This window comes from Poecilia reticulata, chromosome 19, assembly GCF_904066995.2.
Source record: "Poecilia reticulata chromosome 19, P_reticulata-male-v2, whole genome shotgun sequence".
NCBI classification, from domain to species: Eukaryota; Metazoa; Chordata; class Actinopteri; order Cyprinodontiformes; family Poeciliidae; genus Poecilia; species Poecilia reticulata.
In genome coordinates this window covers 8410393-8434995 of record NC_088848.1, presented here as the reverse complement: position 1 = coordinate 8434995, position 24603 = coordinate 8410393, and the positions used below count along the sequence as shown (strand labels likewise).

The 24603-nt window shown below is 40.6% G+C and overlaps 1 protein-coding gene across 15 annotated transcripts in view; it reads right to left on the bottom strand.

Moving 5' to 3' along the window:
- The window catches only part of LOC103481816 (calcium-activated potassium channel subunit alpha-1a), a 106134-nt gene that overhangs the window by 41387 nt on the left and 40144 nt on the right, over positions 1-24603 (bottom strand). For 14 of the 15 annotated variants that reach the window (XM_081600888.1, XM_081600875.1, XM_081600879.1 and 11 more), the window contains exons 3-6: positions 10623-10684; positions 5922-6015; positions 5589-5700; positions 41-116 (exon numbers count right to left, since the gene is read on the bottom strand). In XM_081600888.1, coding sequence (XP_081457014.1) covers positions 41-116; positions 5589-5700; positions 5922-6015; positions 10623-10684 — 344 coding nt within the window. Of the gene's footprint in view, positions 1-40; positions 117-5588; positions 5701-5921; positions 6016-6523; positions 6541-10622; positions 10685-24603 lie in introns of those variants that run through there. The other variant, XM_081600887.1, reaches the window with a different exon arrangement.

Sequence of the window (24603 nt, the reverse complement as noted above, 5' to 3'; positions counted from 1 at the left end):
GGACGTCAAGAAAAATAAGAGCGAACATCGAGACTCTTACCTTGTCTTTAGAATATTCAAAAACTGTAAAATTTCTGAGAACTGTATCAACCTTAAGGCTCTTAAAAACCTCAAACCTGTGAGAGAAGACATAAAGAAAACGATCAGGACTCGTAAAAATTAAATCAGAAGCAACAGCAGCATTTAATCGTGGCTCGACATTGACAACATCATACCTTTCATACTTTCATCCATATTTACCAGCTTTAGCGGATTCATAATGATGAAAAACAAAAGCCAAAAAGCAACAAGCAACTCTAAGCACTTAATCTATTAAAAGCCATTCAGAAAAATCTAGTTAAAGACAAAGCATAAAAAGAAACTCGGCATCAACCCAAAGCATTCTCCCGTTAATTCCAGGAGCCTCTTGTTGGGTCGGCATCTATCCTACACGAGCATCACTCCTGCTAGGCAAAACTGTGAACGTGGAGGAGATGAAAACCTGGATTAGAGTAAAGACAGGTGGATTCTGTCAAGCCAAAGTGAATCGGTAAACAGTGGTGACGTCAAATCCTAAATTTGAGGGTATTTATAGAAGGAGAGAGAGAAAAAAAAACAGGATTGGTGACTGTTGCCAAGAATTCAAGGACGACATAACCAATGAAACCAGCTGTGCCAAAACCAGCCTGAGCTTGAATTGAGCAGATTTTTATTTTTTTTAAAGAAAGCATTTTAGTAACAGCATTAGCGAGGTTCCTAAATTAATTATAAGGTGATTATTATTTAAAGCAGGAATTGGGAAATGAAACCAAGTACACGCAATCAAATCTCAAAAATGTATTTTGTTTTCCTGTCAATGTTTTGAGCAAACAAATTATAATGCTAGACTAATATGTTCAAATGAGGACAATTTATTGAAGAAAAAATATATACAAGTTAAACTGGCTCAAAAGAGTCAATAACCCTATGTAAATTAATCATGATTAATTAATAATTTTTTTTTTTACTATTTCAATAGAAAACATCAATGACAGATTTCTGCCTCAAGAATCAACTAAACTTAAACTTATCACTTAAACTTGTCTGAACAGCATGAAGTAGGCAAGAATACCTCAACGAGCAAAACATCATGCCCCAATCTATAAAAATACAATAGATCTCCATCACTAAATGACTAAAAAAAAAAGAGTTTAAAGTGACCTAGTCAAAGCCCAAAGTAAAATCCAATTGAGATGCTTTGGGGTGACCTTAAGTAGTTCATTGGTACTCCAAAACCTTCCAGTATGGCTAAATGACTAGAATTTAACTGAGCTGATGAAGGTAAGTAAAACTTTTTCAACTCAAATTATGAAGGCGATGAGGTAAAAAGAATATTTTAATTCTTGATTCACTTCAGAAACTGCAATGAAACATCTTTAGGATCACAATATAGTCTGTAGAGAAAGTTAAGAGCAATACATTCCTTCATGTAGGACTTTGACTATAATAATACAACTCTATGAAAAAGAATTACAAATAAAGATTTAAAAAATTATATTTGAAATTTTTATGGCATAAAATTGAGATTTTTAAATGTAAGATTTTTAGAACAATTATTTTTTGTGCTTTTGAGTTAATCAGCCATGAAGAAAAATAAACAATAAAAACAGCCAAAACTGCCACATTTGAGGGAAATTGTAATTAAGTGCATTTTTATCTCCACTGGCATTAACTGAACCGAATATTTCCCACCTCAAGTTATGCAAGGGTATTTAAGCCAAAAAAAAAGAAGCAATAATAAACCATTTTCATAGCGTGAACTCTTGTTCTCCTTTACCGAAGCTCTACAGGAAGCATTTGCCAGGCTGGCAGCATTTTATGTCGCCAAATCCTGAACCTGCGCCAGCTGACACGACAACTGATGTGCCAATCCTCCAATCCTCCACTTCCTCTCCGCGGTCTTACCCCAGTAAGAAATCAAGTGGAAGCATCCACCGAGACTGAAGCAGAAGCTGTCCTGGTCCTCCTTGTCGGGGACCAACCCGTGGCCCATCCTGACCCTGTAGCCCTTCTGGAAGAGTTCTCCAGTTGATTTCTTGCGTCTGGTCGTGTTTTCAACCGCCTTGGAGAACGTGTCCCCGTCGGGGCCCCTGTACACTAGTATCTTTGTTGGAATCATGTCTAGAAACTACCGCAACAAGCTTCCAGCTTCAATGAAACAAAACAAGAAGAAGAAGAAGAAGAAGAGAAAAAACAAACTCCACTTCTTCCCTCTTCTGAATCAGGCTCATCGGGTAAAATCAAGTAGAAAGATTACTCTCCGACATCCAAAATCAGCTGTTTCTTTTGAAGACGCATTGTGCTCTGATTTCTCTCAGACCTTTGCGGCATTCTCATGACGATTCAGTGCAAGCTTAAAGCAAGCCCTTTTCCCATCAGGATATTAGAGTGTAAGCTCCTTTAGGATTCATCCTGGGAAAGGAAGAGGCCAGACTGCATTCATGCCCATCAGTTGCTTTTACAATAAAACCCACATCTCATCTCAGTGGCTCCACAACTGCTGCTCATGAACACAAGTTCATTCTCTAATCTTGGACGAGAACAGCTTGTATCTTTGTTGCACACGATCATTCAGCCGTACATGGAAACACTGAGAAGTTGCGGTCATACTAGTGTGTGTGTGCGTGTGTGTGTGCGTGTGTTTATGTCATAGATTCCCAAATAATCCCTCAATTAATCGCAGCCGATGTATTAACTGTAATTTGAGTTGACGCCGAAACTAAATGCGCAACATGTGAGATGTCAACACAAATAGAGAAAATACAGCAGCTGATAGATTTTGCTCCGTCTGTCATTCAGTGTCACGGCAGAAAAAAACTCCACACAGAAGATTAATCCTTACAGTGCATGTCAGAGTGGGGGGGTTACACACACAAAAAAGATCATTTCACTAGATTTGGAGAGTTTTTTTTTTGTTTTGTTTTTTCTGAGGAAAAACAACAACTTCACATATTCGAGTAGAACACAAATAAATAATCTATTCCGGAATGTTCTTTCCTCCTTTTTCAAGAAGTTGCACAATCCATCAAAAATAAACAGTGAAACGTTTAAAGGACTGTTTCACAAATATTTGTCAAAATGTAGATAGCAGAGTGGACATTTTGCTATCTGATTAAATGAAAAAAAAATTGTTGATCTCATATCTACATGGATTAGTTTGAATTAATCCTTAACTAAATATATGATCATTTTTACACCATGCAAAAGTATTCGTACATCTTAAACCTTTGCAGATTTTGTCGCATTTTAACCACAAACATAAGTGTGTTTAAAATATAAAGAATATGCACAGAGAATATAAACTAAAACCTTTGATAAATAGAAATGTGGTGTGCATTTCTATTTATGTCAAAAAATGTCAAGCTCAGTTTGATCAGAGGCGTCTATGAAAAGGATTTCTTTCTCTCCTACCACTAAGTTTTAATTAGTTTCAAATTCAGACTTTGCCTATGGCATTCTAACATGAAAATGTTTTCATGTAATCCATCTCATTTGAAGTCTGGCTGTATGTTTACGGTCACCTCCGACCTCGAGCTGCAGTGTTTTGCAGGTTTTCTCCTTGAACTCAATTTTATTTTGGAAGCATCAGATAAAAGGGACTAAATACTAATGCCACCAAACAAGCAAAGAGTTTTTCTTTTTTTGTGTGTTTTTTTAATTTGCTTTGTCAGCTGCATTATAATTTATTACTTTGTATTGGTGCTCAACTAAAAAATTCAAGGTGTAAGAACGTTTTTGCAAGGCACAACATTAATCATATAAAGCATTAATCAGTATCTTTGGTCTAATTACCTTAAGATTCAGTTTTATGACAAAGGAATCATTTATGTTGGTGAAAGCTTAAACTTTGAAGGTTCTGATCTCAAACCAGAAAATGCTATACGGGGAAAAAAAAAAACCATTGAAATTTGGGGACAAAATATATATGAGTAGTGGACAGTTTAATAATAAAAGCCGATTGTGTTTTTAGTTTTTATCTCTGAAGGGAACAAAAGCTGCTGAAATATTAAAATCGTATCCCGAGAAGTAATGCTTCACCGTATTATTTTCATTGTCAGAGATTAAAGCAGTACTCGTACGTTCTGTCCTAGAGATCAGAATCCAAACACTGCACGGAAAACACTGACTGCATCGAGGCCCGATACTGCTTTCGTAAAATAACAGATACTGTTTAAAATGCCACATTTCTCCATGTATGTATGTCACGCACAGCTGAGCATGTTAATGAAAGAGTATTTGCAAATACTGAGAGAGAATTTGTGTCAAACTGTTGTGACAGCAGGATCGGCAGATTGGAGGACTGGGCGAGCAGCATGTGTGGAGCATACAGACTTTGGATGAGAAGAGAGAAAATCCTGAGCTGCTAATGACCTCGTCACCTGCCTGACCCCATTTTCACATAAATTCAAGCAGCAATCGAGCATTTTTTTTATTTCCTCCCCGGTTCGGGACAAACGGCGAATATGTCGGCACAGTTTAAATACTGCGCATTGAGTTATGCAAGATTGAAAAGGACAACAAAAAAAGAACACCACCTACACAAATGGTAGCAACAATGCCACAACAGAGACGCAACAACAATGCAGCTGTGCTGCCCAAGCAGTTTGAAGTAGGAACTTGAGAAAAAGAAGCCAAGATCATTAGGACTCAAATTCCCATAGAAATGTTTATTATTGTTGTTGTTGCCTGTCTCAGACTGTCTTATGTTGGTTTAACACATAAGAACTAGTTTGAAACTTAATGTGAAGATGGACTAGATGTACACATACTATTTGCAAGGTGCTGTGCTCCTGTTCTGGAACAATGGGAAGAGCATAGAAGTGCGTAAACAATATATTTTAGAAGTATAATTTCACATAAGCTTCCTTCAAGAAAAGCTAAATCTAACTTGCTCAAGTTGCTCCAATACACAGAATTTACAGCATGGTTGCACAAAGCAATCACTTCCTCTGAAGGTAATCTGTGATATCCCAAATGGCCAGCAAAATCCAGAATGTCCACTAGATGGCAGCATTAGACAAGAACAGGTCCTGCTTTCGTTTGGCGTTCACACCTCAAGTTAGAATATTGTTATAATATTTTCACCTTTCAGCCGATCTCTGTCTACCTATCTATAGCCAGGGACACTTGGTGTTAAACAAAAAAAAAGTCTGTTAATGATGCTGAAATTTAGCAAAAGATAAATAAATAAGTTACCTGTTGTAATCCTGTAATTTCTCAAAGACCTCTGAGTGATGAGCTTCACACATTTAGTAAATTGACTACTATTCTAAGCGTCATGCCACCAAACAAAGCCTCGTCATTCTATTCATGTTGTTCTTTTCAAACGACAAATTAATTAGAGTGTTTTTGTAGGTATTGCTTGAAATCCCCGGTGGAGCTGAAGGTTATCCAAATGCAGCCTGATGGCACTTGCAAGCCGGTGGTAAAGATAAGGAATCAACCAAAATAAACATTATTCAATTAACATAAATTAGTGCACACTCTTGTTAGAAATACAAAATCTGATTCATACAGAGAGCAAAAAACTTTCAGTCATCAAAGAGTTTAAGCTTTTCTGCTTTCCTTACCCAGCCAGCTCCTGTTTAGGTACACCGACACAAACACCGGAGGAACTGTGAAGAAGTCCACCACCGAGTTCACCTCCAGCCAGAACCAAAGCTTGTCATTGGCAGCAATAAACTGTGAAAATAAAGAGAAAGTAGGAGAGCATACATTTTGAGATGAAATTTCACAATTCGGTTGAAAAATTGGAACGTTGCACACAATTTATACACGTTAAGCATATATTTCTGTCGATTTTATGAAAAAACGTTGGAAAATTACTAAATAATTTTCTCTCGTTAACTGTACAAGAACACATAACCAGATATTTTAAGCTTCTCAGTCTGACTTTTACTTACACGCAGGCCAAAGTATAGCAAGAAGAACACGTTGAATGCCATGTCGATCTGCAAGGTGAAGTCTTTGTAGAAGTTCTGGCAGGACTCAATGGGACTGTGAGACAAAGGGGGGGAAAAAAAGTAACTTTATTTCCTTGAGAAAATTCTGATGGATCAAAAATTGCAACATGTTTGTAAAATAAAGCATAAAACAGATGCATTCTTCTTTTCCTGAAAATGCATTTTTTTAGGCCTTCCAACAGAAGAGAAAAGTGTTCAAAAAAAGGTGCATTAATTTGGTATTTCCTTGTTTTAATCTGTTGAGAAATTGCATGCATTCATTGTAACACAAGCAAGAACTGGTCGATGTACCTCGTTAACCCTTAAATAACTGCAAAAAAAATCTCCAAGGAATTCCTTGTATTCCGGGAGTGAGCGTTCTCAAATGGAAAAATGGTGCTGCTTTCCTCTCAGTCTTGCATTACGCATCCTATGCACACAGCAGGATGGAAATGCAGGGCCAAAAGCAGTAGTTTAAGGGTTAATAATGCATGCAGGAGTCATGTTTTCATCTATGAGATCAGGCAGCCATAGCAAGTGCTAGCAATGTAGTGAAGTCTCACCCTCAAAAAGCTTGTATCTGGCACAAAGAATTCAAATAAAGAGACATAATTAACCAAGCAGAATGAGTAAGTAATTGGTTAGTGTGATTGTGTTCTAATATTCATGACCTGAAAGTTAGAAATATTTTTTTAAATGTATCACTCACAGATGAGATAGAAAGAAAGGCTTATTGAATAAGAACTAACTATGACAGTGATAAAAAGGATCAACTTCCTATTTATTCGAATAAAAAGCTAAATAAAAACACAACGAAGCAGTTATTAATTAGAAGGATGAGGGTTAGTTATGTTAAAAATGTAATGAAAGGCCTCTAAAAGCAAGCATTTGAGTTTGTCTGAGCTTTTGTGAGTCTAGTTTTTTTTTTTTTTTTTTTTACGTTTTTATGTTTTGCCGTTTTTCTAAAACCAGAATGAAAAAAAAAATAGATCGAGTCAAAATGAAACTGCTGGTCAGAGCAGGGAACATTTTTAGAGATGGCAAAAAAAAACAATCCCAATGATGAACAATGTTATTACAGTTTATGTGACAGCTACACGTGACATATAATGTTTTATGTGAAACATCTTGTGAACCGTATTTCGCTAAAATGATCTAAACACAGAACGGTCATGTTGCTGTAAAACTTTACAGTTCGTAGCATTGTATTTTCCAAAGCAGTGGAAAAATCAACAAGAACGACCGTTGGCATTGGGATGCGACCTGGGAAGGTTTCAGGTTTGCCAGACGCCCAGACACATCGCTGGTTTTCCACCTCCACTCACAATGTCCACCAGTGCACACCAACAGCTGCAATCTCCCACTGTGCTAATGCCTCCTGGATTATAGCACATTGTTTTTGTTATGTAAAACAAAAAAAAAAGCAAAATCAAATAAAAATAGACTCACTCTGATGAAACACTGTCTTTATGGAGTTCCTAAAGCAGGATTAAGTATCTAGGGATTATTTTTGAACCGAGCTGATGCAGAGCAGTGACATGGGGTTGATATTCTGCTGCTGGACGGAGGTCGGCGACGTTGCCTCACGTGTCATCCAGAATTTAATCAAGGTGGTAAAACCCTGTTAGATGGTATATTACATATGCAGCTTCTTTACAATTGTGGATATGCTTAATTTGTTGCTATCTCATGTTCTAAAAATGGAGAGATGGTGAAATAAATCTCTTAGAGCAACTTTCCCAAGATAATAAGCTGATATCTCACAATTAATGTTTTTTCGACCTGTTGAACTGGTGTTGTGCCATTCTGCAACTGCAAAAAGCAAACAAAAAAAAAAAAACACAATTTTTGTGACCAAGGTTATTATTGAGGTCATTATTAACTGCACAGATTCTGTCTATCAGATTGAAAACGTGGTGGTATGACACTTCATTTCTGCTCAGCTTTCTCCCATAGAATAACATTCACTTCCAATTGGCTGAGCAGTTTGGAAGCTGTACCGAATTTTAGAAAAGCACAAAATTCAAAAGAAAGTTTTTTTTTAGTGTTTTTGGTCATAAGGTCGGATTTACGCCTGCGCCCTGCAGCAGTGCAAAATGTTTGTGTTACATCTTATGCTATGCTAAGTTATTTTACAAGCGTCTGATCCAATTCTGAACCTAAAACAGAAAGCAGCTCTGTTCTAAAAGAGATTCTTATGTCATTGGCAGTTGTTGAACCATATGTCTGCATAAAACCAACTCCATTCTGAAATAAAAAAGGTGAACAGCAGCACATGTTGGACCACAGTAAGGCACCTTTCACTATTCTGTTTCTGATGGTCTTGTATAAAAAGTACCTCAGTATCTACTTTGTTTTTCCTTCATCCTCTTAATGTCACTTCTTATAAATATAACAAAGGAACACTAATATCTATAAAAGTAGGTAACACACAAAAAAAGACAGATGCAAAACCCCTTTCTGCCACTCTAAATAGTCCCTCATTCACAGTAATGACACTTCAGCCTTGCAAATCCCTTTTATTGCAGGGTGACAGAGCGTACCATGGAGACAGACCTGCAGAGCAGCATAATTGAGTTCCAGGCTGAGTTGGGAACAGAATCAATCCCGATATGGATCGGAAAGTCCTCTTGCTCACAGAAGCACTCGTCTCCCACGCCCACCGTAACGTTCCTCTGATCATTCCAGACTCAGATCAAAGACCTTCACTGCCTCCTAATTACTCCAGATTTGACTTGTTTGGTTTTAACCTTAACCTAAATTTGCAGAAGGCAAAAATGTTGGATCTTCACCATGTGATAACGTAGCCTTTGGCAAACTTTCATCTCCCTCCCAGACAACAAGTGGGTCAATTGCACTGCATACAGCATTGTTTATTTGTGGTTGAAAAAATAAAACAGATTTTTGGACTTAGATCTATATTACTATAAATTATCAAATTAGAACTTTGAAAGACATGTTTTTTAGTGTGGGCTGGTTAAACAACATGCAATGTCAATGAATTTTAAAACTTGGATTTGGGTGCACAAGTTGTACATTTCTTGGATGTATTCTCTAGTTCACATACAGTCAAACTTAGTGTATACAGACTTAATACATTTATTCTCCTCCTAAAATTGGGTTAATTGCTTCTTAGCAAGTTCCGCCTCAACCACACACTCTTTGCTATCAACAAGCTTTAAAGTGGATGAACTATGCTTAAAGCCAGGTCTGTTTCAGACAACTACCTGGTTTTAATTCCCACCAGAATCTTGTTCTGCAAAAGGAAATGCTGTGGAGCCCTGGGGGGGAAAAAATTAAAAATCAAATTTGTCTTTATTAGCCCTAATTCATGCCCATGATGAAGTTAACTTCTCACTGGCACAGTTTATATGAGATTTAGGTGAAAGAACTGGGCTCATGTTATTCTACTGACCATGTTTTAAATTCTGCTCCGAATCTCCTCTAAGTGGGTCTGCTGTGTTTATCTCCTTCTGTGTCTCCTCCTATCAGGTCAGGCTGCCCGTCATAAAACAGCCACAGTAACCTCACAGGACTAATTATCAGGAGGACCAGGACTAAATCTGTTACAGTTGGCTGGCACGTCAAAACAATTTTAAAAAAGCAAAAAAAAAAACATCCAACTGCCTAACTTTGGGCTTGCTATGCTGACACACAGCTGGAAAAAAAGTCTAAATAAAGACTGAACGAGAACTAAAAGGACACGTCTATATTAAAATGTAAGCCACTGATGCTGCAGCGTTACCTTTATTCTTAACTAAGGCGTTAACAATGGCATGAGGTGAAGACACAGGCTGAAGGTCAGGCTTTATCAGAGAGACTGGGGGGCAAGTTCTGAGAATAGAAGGCCACAGGTGGCTTCACTTAGGATGCAACTCTACCTGAGCTTGACAAGATAATGAAATGAGATCATGCCTGCAAAACCACAAAATGTGCCCAAGCTCTTTGCTGCCAGTGATCTTATGAAATAAAAATAACCTGCATGCTCGCAGTCAGGACTTTTAAGCCTGATTACGCGAGCTTAAAGCACATTTTCTCCTCTACGCTACGTTCACGGCGCTCCCAGCAGGAAGGTTCTCCCTCCGGGTCTGATAAAAAGCTTTTATCTTGGTGTATTTTGCTGCACTTCTTAATGGCACTTCCCGTTGGAGCGGCATCAGGCTGCAGCAACAGTGTGCTGTAGTACATGTGGCTGAAAGGACGTTTTCATTTCCTCGGGTCTGATGAACGATGGCGATTGTTTTGAACAGGAAGTCGGGCATTCCTGCCGGTTTGAAAAGGCCAATCTGGTTATGACGGCAATCGAACAGATTTTTATCAAGGCAGAGAGACTGCATGTTAGCAGACGCCGCACAACAATTGACCTGAAAAAGCGTCTGATAAAAGCTAAGACGAGATACAGATACACAGATAGACTGATTGAACATATACAGCAAACTAAATTATTAGAAAGAGATCATTTTTAGATAGCTACATTTTTTTTTTTTACTTCAGATTGAGAACTTAAACAATTTGGAAAAGCTCAGCAGACGAGGTAGAAATTATGCAAGCTTGTGATTAAGTCACAACATCTGAGTTAATTTGAGGTACATCTACTTCTGGGCCAAACCTCAAGCACAGCTTTAAGAGACGTGGTGACAATTTATTAGACGAGGTACTTACTCAGAGGAATCTATGAAGTATATGACAAGGGCTCCGATGCTGAGAACGAACACAAGAACTACCTGGAAAAAAGAGAGAGAAACAGCAGCTTAATAAAATCTGAGATGACATTAGTGGTGATATAATTAACAAGAGAACATGTCTTTCAAGTAAGCTAGATGTGTGTACATTTTCATAGAGCAAACATCTCAACAAGATGACATCGAAACAGCTGATTCTATCTGATATCTGCAATTTTGAAGATAAAACAACTTTGAGTAGCTTTTTTTTAATGGTATTAGCACCTTTACCGCACTTTATCTTCTAAAATATTTATATTCTGCATTACAAAACAACTGACACATTATTTTAGGGCTTTTTACACATCAATAGATGCTTAAAAATGATAGAGCACACTGCATGCTGCATGAGTAAATCATTAGCTAAGAAAGTTTTAATCCACAGAGAAAGAATTTCCGTTTTGAGCAATAGTTGCAGAACTCATCCCTTCCCGTTTACCTGCCAGTAAATAGACACTAAAGAAACCAGCACATCATGTCAACTGCCAGTAGAAGAAAAGCCCCAGTGACAGAATGTGGCTTCTTGTCAACAAAAGCCACAAACAACAAATGAAGGATAAACCTGAGCCAGAAGCCTCAGCGGCCACAGAGGAGCAGACCTGCTATCGCAAGCCTCCTATCACAAACCAAGACATCGTTTTTAATTTGTCACTCTACCTCTTTGTTGCAGGAAGGATGCGAGTGACAGGAGCTCAGAGGCTTTTCAGGGCAGAGTAGGAAGCAGGTTGTGGAGTAAAAACAAGCCAGTTTGAGATTCTCATGATGTGATAACGAGAGAGAAAATGAACTACTAGTAAATCACGATATGAACGCATAAATGTGTAACAGGACGTAAATGGTTTAATTTAAAACATAGAAGCAATATTTATCAGAGGGCTTTCTATTGTGTATATGTATATGTTCTATTATAACACACAGTAAAGGTTAAATAAGACAAGTTTATTTGCAGAGCGCCATTCATGCACAAAATATTATAAAGTTATTTCGTAGAAAAAAAAGGAGCTGAGACAACTTACAAATTACATCAAAAACAAAAATACATTAAAAACTCCAGACACTGACACGTTCTCTGGCCTCTCCCTGAAACGACTTTAACCTGCAGTGATGGAATGTCATGATATTTGAGCAATTTTAAAACTAAACTTTCTGTTAAATCTTTAACATTGGAAACTGGTTCATGTCTGCTGCAAGATAACAAACTTGAGATTCAAGAGGGTCAGAAAGAGCAGCTAAAAGAGTTGTCAGGTAACAGCACTGACACGATAAGGCTGAAGGTGAAACTTAATTACTGTCTTGTATACCGAAGAGAATCCAACTGAACTGTAAGTACAACTAGTTAAAGGTACAATAAACAGAGAAAAAAGGTAACATAAAATTATTCAGAGGGGAAAAAAACAAGTTTGAGATGTTTTATTTAATGATAATTGCACCAGAATCCACACAATAAAGCTGAAAGGTGTTAAGAGGAAAACGATGGAAGATTATCAGAAATGGTGGACAGAAGGCAACTTTAACTGGAGTTCTATAAAATTGGTTTAAAGCAACTTAATTATAGCAGAGTTACTGACTTTTTATGCTTAGCATTTTATAGACCAACTGTTACAAAACCAGCTCTTTGTCTTTCAGCTTAGAAAACAGATATTTTTAGTCTGTTACATGTGCACCTCCGCCACCTTATTTTTTTAAATCAAAAGCGGAGCAGCTCAGATATATTGTTCTGAATAGACTGTCCTGATTTTCTCCTTCAGACCCAGCTCTAAGGTAGACGACGGCCTGACCTGGAGAGACAAAGACATGAACAAAAAGGCTTCTGACGGACAGCAAGACAAATGTTTTACATCCAGAAATACATCACCGGGTGATCACAGCCCCCGTCTGTCTTTCATCTGTTTAGAAATGACACAATGGCCATCCCGAACAAGAAACCAATGGGCATGCATAATGAATAAGGCCAGCCTAATTCATTTCCATGAAGTAAAATTGTATTGTCAACCTGCAGCCGCTGATGGCTGTGTAATGACAAAAAGCTTCCGCATGTATTTTTAATCAGCTCCTCTCCTTTGAAAGCCCACAAATCTCTTTATGTCTTTGGCCGTCTCAGTTTAAGGAACTGGAGACGACGTTTGGTGCAACCCTAGAAACGCTAATGCCACCAGCGGACAGAGATCCAGCTGTGATGGGAAGCAAAGAACAAATGCCACGACAAGCAGCCGTGAATGGGCCTGTCAATCAGGTGTCGGCAGATGGTGCCAGCATGCAACATTCGTTTCGGTCAAATAACCACGCACCACATCTGTATCTCCGGCCTCCAGCAGACGGCTCCGCCCTGGAGGGGGGCACGGCGAGCTCAGACTCACGATTAGGACCAACCGCTGCATAACAACTGAAGAGAGCTGCCAAGACACACTCAGCCCAATCTGTAGCCCACTTATTGTTGTCAACACAGTCAGCCACCGATGTTGACAGCAATAAGAGAGAGAAGCAAAATGACGTGCAGTAAGAGAAAACAGCAAATTTTAAGCAAAGGTGATTAGGAACAAGATTATATGCAGAAATATTTCAACCCTTAAATGTTGGAAAATTTTTTATCATGATACAAAGGCAAAAAATTATTTATTGACATGTTATGAGATTACCCAGCGCAAAGTAGTGCATGTAAAGTTATGTTGTTTCCAAATATTTATTTATTTAGCCCCTTTTATACTGAAATCTCCAATTAAAATCCAGTGCACAGTTCAGGCAGGAGAACATTTATATAGAAAAACTATTAGTTATGCACTGAACAAACCTGGAAAACAATAAGGCGAGTCGTCGTAATATGACAAATTTTGAAAAAAAAAAAGAATTAACTGGCCGTTGATAACCACATTTAACAAATACATATGCAAGATTTGTGATGGGTAGGAATAAAAGTAAATAAAAATGGTGCAATTAAGGTTTCCAGCTATTTGTCTTCAGGGTTTAAAATGTAAATCTAATCTAAAAGTATCCTGACACTTTGCCTCGTGGCCTTGAGCTCAATTCTAAAAAACGTCTAAGACAAGATCTACAAATAAAGCCGACAAAAGGAAACATGAAAAGAGCTTTACTTGTGTGCTAAAAGGTTTTAGTGTAAGTTGTCTAGTTAAAACATACACTTTTGACACATGCCTTTTCAACGTGTGAAAGAAAAGAACAATTAATAATTTTCTTTATTTTTTTTCCTTTGGTCTTTCTCAGGATATTTTTTACCCAATGGCTCCCCTTATTATGCACAGGAGTCCAGCAGGAGTTCACCAGCAGGTTTCAGGGGCTCGAAAGTCAATCTGCAAATATCAAAGAACCCACTCATGCTTCTCCACTCTTCCTGGAGTGTGACTCACCATTGAGCCGCACGAATAGCCTGCCAGAGTGACAAGGAACTGCATTTAGGCTGGAAAAATCACTAACTGTCTCTGCTGAGGGGAACTTATATTTATGAATTGGAGCTCGTTTGGGCTTTCAGTTTGAAGTTTGAGGACAAAGACCGTCACAAAAGAGAAAGGAAAATACTCAATAGAGAACTCTTTTTCCAGAATGCAATCGTTCAACCCCAAAAAGAAGAATTTGCACAAGCTAAAGAAAATGTTGTGAACTGTAACACTGGTGTGCATAATGAAAGAACGTAAAATGCTAAAGCTGAAAGTGATGAGTCGACTCATTGTTCCAGTTTGCATATAGGCACGACTAGCTCCAGCTAAAAGCCATTGCTTTAAATCTTGTGGTGTTGTATAGGATCTTTTTTATTGTCTATTGCTTAGAAATTTGGTTTATCTACTGAGGAAAATTAAGTCGAGGAAACTACCTACATGATGATGTACAACACGTCATTTAGCCCGAAAAAGTCACTTCCACTTAAACCTTCCATTTTACTGAAAGGAAGGTCAAAAACTGATTTACTGTCAAGTAGTTAAACTCAGTCATTTAGCTCATACACTGAGAAAGAAATCGCTGTTGCAGCTCACAACTGTGCTGTCCATAATGATTAGCTGCAAGAGGAGTGTTTAACATGAGTGGTTACTGATTGTATTATTACCGTAATTCACAGACATAGTAGTTTTGTAATGAGAGGGAGGAAACACCTACTGTATTTTCCAGACTATGGAAAGCACCACACTATTAGCCGTAGCTACAAATTTTTTTAAAAGAACTGGAAACGTATTTACAAGCTTTAAGCCGCTAAATCTCCCCTGTCTCGGTTTTCCATCAGGACCCAGCAGAGGGCAGTAGAGGGCTACGTCCTAATAAACCTGCTGGATTTATTAAGGACGCAGCCTTCCGTCTCCAAAGCCGAACCATGGTTTCGTTCACGCCGAGCTTACGCGCAACGGCTCCATTTCCCTCTTATACTGCAAGATCGACAGCCCTCAACTTAAAAGCTGCATCATATGAGTTTGAAGAAATTTCTCCGTCGTGCCTGCTGCTAGCATGTGCTTGTTCTAAATTAAAATCATAGACATTAATACGTAGACCCCTCATGGAGCGCTGAGCCGTACGTAACTGCCTCCGCCATCTTCTATGTGGCAGCAGGGCGATCGGAGCTCCTTAAGTTCTGTGTTATGTGAACTTGTTTTAACCGTTTTACAAAACAAACTGGATTCATTAGGATTACCTTACTCAGGTAAGGATGAAAGATCAGAATTACTTGACTTTGCAGCCAGAAATTTGCAACAACCTGAAAATATTTTCTATGTAGCTAAATTTTCCCAAAATAACCGCTGATTGTTAGCGTAGCAGCTAACGTTTTCATACTGCTTTCTAATGAGAGACAGCTGATGAAAAACCGCTGTTAGAGGAGAAGTTAATTAAAAACCAGAGGATTTAGTTAGCTGTTCTTCAGTCTGTTTCCAGCTCAGCTTCACCATGTCGGTATTAAGCTATAAAGACGCTACGAGTCAGAGCACAACATGCTGAAAATGTATTTTTCTGAATGTGAAGGAAACCTTTGATTACATAGCGACTCACTCATTCTTTGGTTACATAACGACTCACTCATTCTTTGGTTACCCAGCAACTCACTCATTCTTTGGTTACGTAGCGACTCACTCATTCTTTGGTTACGTAGCGACTCACTCATTCTTTGGTTACGTAGCGACTGACTCATTCTTTGGCTACGTAGCGACTCACTCATTCTTTGGTTACCCAGCGACTCACTCATTCTCTGGTTACCCAGCGACTCACTCATTCTTTGATTACGTAGCGACTCACTCATTCTTTGGCTACGTAGCGACTCACTCATTCTTTGATCACGTAGCGACTCACTCATTCTTTGATCACGTAGCGACTCACTCATTCTTTGATCACGTAGCGACTCACTCATTCTTTTGGTTACGTAGTGACTCACTCATTCTTTTGCTTACGTAGTGACTCACTCATTCTTTGTTTACCCAGCGACTCACTCATTCTTTGATGACGTAGCGACTCACTCATTCTTTGGCTACGTGGCGACTCACTCATTCTTTGATGACGTAGCGACTCACTCATTCTTTGATGACGTAGCGACTCACTCATTCTTTCTTTACCCAGCGACTCACTCATTCTTTGGTTACGTAGCGACCTATTCTTTGATGACGTAGCGACTCACTCATTCTTTGATGACGTAGCGACTCACTCATTCTTTGATCACGTAGCGACTCATTCTTTGATCACGTAGCGACTCACTCATTCTTTGGTTTCATAGTGACTCACTCATTCTGTGGTTTCGTAGTGACTCGCTTATTCTTTGGTGTCGTAGCGACTCGCTCATTCTCTGGTTACCTAGCGACTCGCTCATTCTTTGATTACGTAGCGACTCACTCATTCTTTGATCACGTAGAAACTCACTCCTTTGTTTACCCAGCGACTGACTCATTCTTTGGCTACATAGCGACTCACTCAATCTTTGGTTACGTAGCGACTCACTCATTCTTTGTTTACCCAGCGACTGACTCATTCTTTGATCACGTAGAAACTCACTCCTTTGTTTACCCAGCGACTGACTCATTCTTTGGCTACATAGCGACTCACTCAATCTTTGATTACGTAGCGACTCACTCATTCTTTGATCACGTAGAAACTCACTCCTTTGTTTACCCAGCGACTGACTCATTCTTTGGCTACATAGCGACTCACTCAATCTTTGATTACGTAGCGACTCACTCATTCTTTGATCACGTAGAAACTCACTCCTTTGTTTACCCAGCGACTGACTCATTCTTTGGCTACATAGCGACTCACTCATTCTTTGATCACGTAGCGACTCACTCATTCTTTGATCACGTAGCGACTCACTCATTCTTTGTTTACCCAGCGACTGACTCATTATTTGGCTACATAGAGACTCACTCATTCTTTGTTTACCCAGCGACTCACTCATTCTTTGGCTACGCAGTGACTCACTCATTCTTTGTTTACCCAGTGACTCATTCTTTGGTTTCGTAGTGACTAACTCAGTCTTTGGTCACGTAGCGACTCACTCATTCTTTGGCTATGTAGCGACTCACTCATTCTTTGATGACGTAGCGACTCAGTCATTCTTTGATGACGTAGCGACTCAGTCATTCTTTGATCACGTAGCGACTCACTCATTCTTTGTTTACCCAGCGACTGACTCATTATTTGGCTACATAGAGACTCACTCATTCTTTGTTTACCCAGCGACTCACTCATTCTTTGGCTACGTAGTGACTCACTCATTCTTTGTTTACCCAGTGACTCATTCTTTGGTTTCGTAGTGACTAACTCAGTCTTTGGTCACGTAGCGACTCACTCATTCTTTGGCTATGTAGCGACTCACTCATTCTTTGATGACGTAGCGACTCAGTCATTCTTTGATGACGTAGCGACTCAGTCATTCTTTGATGACGTAGCGACTCACTCATTCTTTGATGACGTAGCGACTCACTCATTCTTTGATCACGTAGCGACTCACTCATTCTTTGATCACGTAGCGACTCACTCATTCTTTGGCTACGTAGCGACTCACTCATTCTTTGATCACGTAGCGACTCACTCATTCTTTGATCACGTAGCGACTCACTCATTCTTTGATCACGTAGCGACTCACTCATTCTTTGATCACGTAGCGACTCACTCATTCTTTGATCACGTAGCGACTCACTCATTCTTTTGGTTACGTAGCGACTCACTCATTCTTTTGCTTACGTAGTGACACACTCATTCTTTGTTTACCCAGCGACTCACTCATTCTTTGGCGACGTAGCGACTCACTCATTCTTTGGCTACGTAGCGACTCACTCATTCTTTGTTTACCCAGCGACTCACTCATTCTTTGGTGATGTAGCGACTCACTCAGTCTTTGGTGACGTAGCGACTCACTCATTCTTTGGTGACGTAGCGACTCACTCATTATTTGTTTACCCAGCGACTCACTCATTCTTTGGCTACGTAGCGACTCACTCATTCTTTGGTTACGTAGCGACTCACTCATTCTTTGGTTACGTAGCGACTCACTCATTCTTTGGTCACGTAGCGACTCACTCATTCTTTGGCTACGTAGCGACTCACTCATTCTTTGGCTACGTAGCGACTCACTCATTCTTTGGCTACGTAGCGACTCACTCATTCTTTGGTCACGTAGCGACTCACTCATTCTTTGATCACGTAGCGACTCACTCATTCTTTGATCACGTAGCGACTCACTCATTCTTTGATCACGTAGCGACTCACTCATTCTTTGATCACGTAGCGACTCACTCATTCTTTGTCTACGTAGCGACTCACTCATTCTTTGGCTACGTAGCGACTCACTCATTCTTTGGCTACATAGCGACTCACTCATTCTTTGGCTACGTAGCGACTCACTCATTCTTTGGCTACGTAGCGACTCACTCATTCTTTGGCTACGTAGCGACTCACTCAATCTTTGATGACGTAGCGACTCACTCATTCTTTGATCACGTAGCGACTCACTCCTTCTTTGTTTACCCAGCGACTGACTCATTCTTTGGCTACGTAGCGACTCACTCATTCTTTGGCGACGTAGCGACTCACTCATTCTTTGGCTACGTAGCGACTCACTCATTCTTTGGCTACGTAGCGACTCACTCATTCTTTGGCTACGTAGCGACTCACTCATTCTTTGATGACGTAGCGACTCACTCATTCTTTGATGACGTAGCGACTCACTCATTCTTTGATGACGTAGCGACTCACTCATTCTTTCTTTACCCAGCGACTCACTCATTCTTTGGTTACGTAGCGACTCATTCTTTGATGACGTAGCGACTCACTCATTCTTTGATGACGTAGCGACTCACTCATTCTTTGATCACGTAGCGACTCACTCATTCTTTGATCACGTAGCAACTCACTCCTTCTTTGTTTACTCAGCGACTGACTCATTCTTTGGCTACGTAGCGACTCACTCATTCTTTGGTCACGTAGCGACTCACTCATTCTTTGATCACGTAGCGACTCACTCATTCTTTGATCACGTAGCGACTCACTCATTCTTTGATCACGTAGCGACTCACTCATTCTTTTGGTTACGTAGTGACTCACTCATTCTTTTGCTTACGTAGTGACTCACTCATTCTTTGTTTACCCAGCGACTCACTCATTCTTTGATGACGTAGCGACTCACTCATTCTTTGGCTACGTAGCGACTCACTCATTCTTTGATGACGTAGCGACTCACTCATTCTTTGATGACGTAGCGACTCACTCATTCTTTGATGACGTAGCGACTCACTCATTCTTTCTTTACCCAGCGACTCACTCATTCTTTGGTTACGTAGCGACTCATTCTTTGATGACGTAGCGACTCACTCATTCTTTGATGACGTAGCGACTCACTCATTCTTTGATCACGTAGCGACTCATTCTTTGATCACGTAGCGACTCACTCATTCTTTGGTTTCATAGTGACTCACTCATTCTGTGGTTTCGTAGTGCCTCGCTCATTCTTTGGTGTCGTAGCGACTCGCTCATTCTCTGGTTACCTAGCGACTCGCTCATTCTTTGATTACGTAGCGACTCACTCATTCTTTGATCACGTAGAAACTCACTCCTTTGTTTACCCAGCGACTGACTCATTCTTTGGCTACATAGCGACTCACTCATTCTTTGGTTACGTAGCGACTCACTCATTCTTTGTTTACCCAGCGACTCACTCATTCTTTGGCTACGTAGTGACTCACTCATTCTTTGTTTACCCAGCGACTCACTCATTCTTTGGCTACATAGCGACATACTCATTCTTTGTTTACCCAGCGACTCACTCATTCTTTGGCTACGTAGTGACTCACTCATTCTTTGTCTACCCAGTGACTCACTCATTCTTTGGTTTCGTAGTGACTCACTCAGTCTTTGGTCACGTAGCGACTCACTCATTCTTTGGCTACGTAGCGACTCACTCATTCTTTGGCTACGTAGCAACTCACTCATTCTTTGATGACGTAGCGACTCACTCATTCTTTGGCTACGTAGCGACTCACTCATTCTTTGATGACGTAGCGACTCACTCATTCTTTGATGACGTAGCGACTCACTCATTCTTTGATGACGTAGCGACTCACTCATTCTTTGATGACGTAGCGACTCACTCATTCTTTGATCACGTAGCGACTCACTCATTCTTTGATCACGTAGCGACTCACTCATTCTTTGATAACGTAGCGACTCACTCATTCTTTGATCACGTAGCGACTCACTCATTCTTTGGTTACGTAGCGACTCACTCATTCTTAGCGACTCATTGTTTGGTTACCTAGCGACTCATTATTCTTTTGTTACGTAGCGACTCATTGTTTGGTTACCTAGCGACTCACTCATTCTTTGACGACGTAGCGACTCACTCATTCTTTGGCGACGTAGCGACTCACTCATTCTTTGTTTACCCAGCAACTCACTCACTCTTTGGCTACGTAGTGACTCACTCATTCTTTTTTTACCCAGCAACTCACTCATGCTTTGTTTACCCAGCGACTCACTCATTCTTTGGTTTCGTAGCGACTCACTCAGTCTTTGGTGACGTAGCGACTCACTCATTCTTTGGTTACGTAGCGACTCACTCATTCTTTGGTTACGTAGCGACTCACTCATTCTTTGGTTACGTAGCGACTCACTCATTCTTTGGTTACGTAGCGACTCACTCATTCTTTGATGACGTAGCGACTCACTCAGTCTTTGGTCACGTAGCGACTCACTCATTCTTTGTTTACACAGCGACTCACTCATTCTTTGGCTACGTAGCGACTCACTCATTCTTTGGTTACGTAGCGACTCACTCATTCTTTGATGACGTAGCGACTCACTCATTCTTTGATCACGTAGCGACTCACTCATTCTTTGTTTACCCAGCTACTCACTCATTCTTTGGTTACCCAGCGACTCTCATTCTTTGGCTACGTAGTGACTCACTCATTCCTTGGTTACCCAGCAACTCACTCATTCTTTGTTTACACAGCGACTCACTCATTCTTTGGCTACGTAGCGACTCACTCATTCTTTGGTTACGTAGCGACTCACTCATTCTTTGATGACGTAGCGACTCACTCATTCTTTGGCTACGTAGCGACTCACTCAATCTTTGATGACGTAGCGACTCACTCATTCTTTGATCACGTAGCGACTCACTCCTTCTTTGTTTACCCAGCGACTGACTCATTCTTTGGCTACGTAGCGACTCACTCATTCTTTGGTTACCCAGCGACTCACTCATTCTCTGGTTACCCAGCGACTCACTCATTCTTTGATTACGTAGCGACTCACTCATTCTTTGGCTAAGTAGCGACTCACTCATTCTTTGATCACGTAGCGACTCACTCATTCTTTGATCACGTAGCGACTCACTCATTCTTTGATCACGTAGCGACTCACTCATTCTTTTGGTTACATAGTGACTCACTCATTCTTTTGCTTACGTAGTGACACACTCATTCTTTTGCTTACGTAGTGACACACTCATTCTTTGTTTACCCAGCGACTCACTCATTCTTTGGCGACGTAGCGACTCACTCATTCTTTGGCGACGTAGCGACTCATTCATTCTTTGGCTACGTAGCGACTCACTCATTCTTTGGCTACGTAGCGACTCACTCATTCTTTGATGACGTAGCGACTCACTCATTCTTTCTTTACCCAGCGACTCACTCATTCTTTCTTTACCCAGTGACTCACTCATTCTTTGGTTACATAGCGACTCACTCATTCTTTGATGACGTAGCGACTCACTCATTCTTTGATGACGTAGCGACTCACTCATTCTTTGATCACGTAGCGACTCACTCATTCTTTGATCACGTAGGGACTCACTCATTCTTTGGTTTCATAGTGACTCACTCATTCTGTGGTTTCATAGTGACTCACTCATTCTGTGGTTTCGTAGTGACTCGCTCATTCTTTGGTGTCGTAGCGACTCGCTCATTCTCTGGTTACCTAGCGACCCGCTCATTCTTTGATTACGTAGCGACTCACTCATTGTTTGATCACGTAGAAACTCATTCCTTTGTTTACCCAGCGACTGACTCATTCTTTGGCTACATAGCGACTCACTCATTCTTTGGTTACGTAGCGACTCACTCATTCTTTGATCACGTAGCGACTCACTCATTCTTTGATCACGTAGCGACTCACTCATTCTTTGATCACGTAGCGACTCACTCATTCTTTGTTTACCCAGCGACTGACTCATTATTTGGCTACATAGCGACTCACTCATTCTTTGTTTACCCAGCGACTCACTCATTCTTTGGCTACGTAGTGACTCACTCATTCTTTGTTTACCCAGCGACTCACTCGTTCTTTGGTTTCGTAGTGACTCACTCAGTCTTTGGTCACGTAGCGACTCACTCATTCTTTGGTCACGTAGCGACTCACTCATTCTTTGGCTACGTAGCGACTCACTCATTCTTTGGCTACGTAGCGACTCACTCATTCTTTGGCTACGTAGCGACTCAGTCATTCTTTGATGACGTAGCGACTCAGTCATTCTTTGATGACGTAGCGACTCACTCATTCTTTGATGACGTAGCGACTCACTCATTCTTTGGCTACGTAGCGACTCACTCATTCTTAGCGACTCAGTGTTTGGTTACCTAGCGACTCATTATTCTTTTGTTACGTAGCGACTCACTCATTCTTTGGCTAAGTAGCGACTCACTCATTCTTTGATCACGTAGCGACTCACTCATTCTTTGATCACGTAGCGACTCACTCATTCTTTGATCACGTAGCGACTCACTCATTCTTTTGGTTACGTAGTGACTCACTCATTCTTTTGCTTACGTAGTGACACACTCATTCTTTTGCTTACGTAGTGACACACTCATTCTTTGTTTACCCAGCGACTCACTCATTCTTTGGCGACGTAGCGACTCACTCATTCTTTGGCGACGTAGCGACTCACTCATTCTTTGGCGACGTAGCGACTCACTCATTCTTTGGCTACGTAGCGACTCACTCATTCTTTGGCTACGTAGCGACTCACTCATTCTTTGGCTACGTAGCGACTCACTCATTCTTTGGCTACGTAGCGACTCACTCATTCTTTGATGACGTAGCGACTCACTCATTCTTTCTTTACCCAGCGACTCACTCATTCTTTCTTTACCCAGCGACTCACTCATTCTTTGGTTACGTAGCGACTCACTCATTCTTTGATGACGTAGCGACTCACTCATTCTTTGATGACGTAGCGACTCACTCATTCTTTGATGACGTAGCGACTCACTCATTCTTTGATCACGTAGGGACTCACTCATTCTTTGGTTTCATAGTGACTCACTCATTCTGTGGTTTCATAGTGACTCACTCATTCTGTGGTTTCGTAGTGACACGCTCATTCTTTGGTGTCGTAGCGACTCGCTCATTCTCTGGTTACCTAGCGACTCGCTCATTCTTTGATTACGTAGCGACTCACTCATTGTTTGATCACGTAGAAACTCATTCCTTTGTTTACCCAGCGACTGACTCATTCTTTGGCTACATAGCGACTCACTCATTCTTTGGTTACGTAGCGACTCACTCATTCTTTGATCACGTAGCGACTCACTCATTCTTTGATCACGTAGCGACTCACTCATTCTTTGTTTACCCAGCGACTGACTCATTATTTGGCTACATAGCGACTCACTCATTCTTTGTTTACCCAGCGACTCACTCATTCTTTGGCTACGTAGTGACTCACTCATTCTTTGTTTACCCAGCGACTCACTCGTTCTTTGGCTACGTAGCGACTCACTCATTCTTTGTTTACCCAGCGACTCACTCGTTCTTTGGCTACGTAGCGACTCACTCATTCTTTGGCTACGTAGCGACTCACTCATTCTTTGGCTACGTAGCGACTCAGTCATTCTTTGATGACGTAGCGACTCACTCATTCTTTGATGACGTAGCGACTCACTCATTCTTTGATGACGTAGCGACTCACTCATTCTTTGATGACGTAGCGACTCACTCATTCTTTGATGACGTAGCGACTCACTCATTCTTTGATGACGTAGCGACTCACTCATTCTTTGGCTACGTAGCGACTCACTCATTCTTAGCGACTCAGTGTTTGGTTACCTAGCGACTCATTATTCTTTTGTTACGTAGCGACTCATTCTTTGGTTACCTAGCGACTCACTCATTCTTTGACGACGTAGCGACTCACTCATTCTTTGGCGACGTAGCGACTCACTCATTCTTTGATGACGTAGCGACTCACTCATTCTTTGATGACGTAGCGACTCACTCATTCTTTGATGACGTAGCGACTCACTCATTCTTTGATGACGTAGCGACTCGCTCCTTCTTTGATGACGTAGCAACTCACTCCTTTTGGTTTCGTAGCGACTCACTCATTCTTTGGTTTCGTAGCGACTCGCTCATTCTTTGGTCATGTAGCGACTCGCTCATTCTTTGGTCATGTAGCGACTCGCTCATTCTTTGGTCATGTAGCGACTCGCTCATTCTTTGGT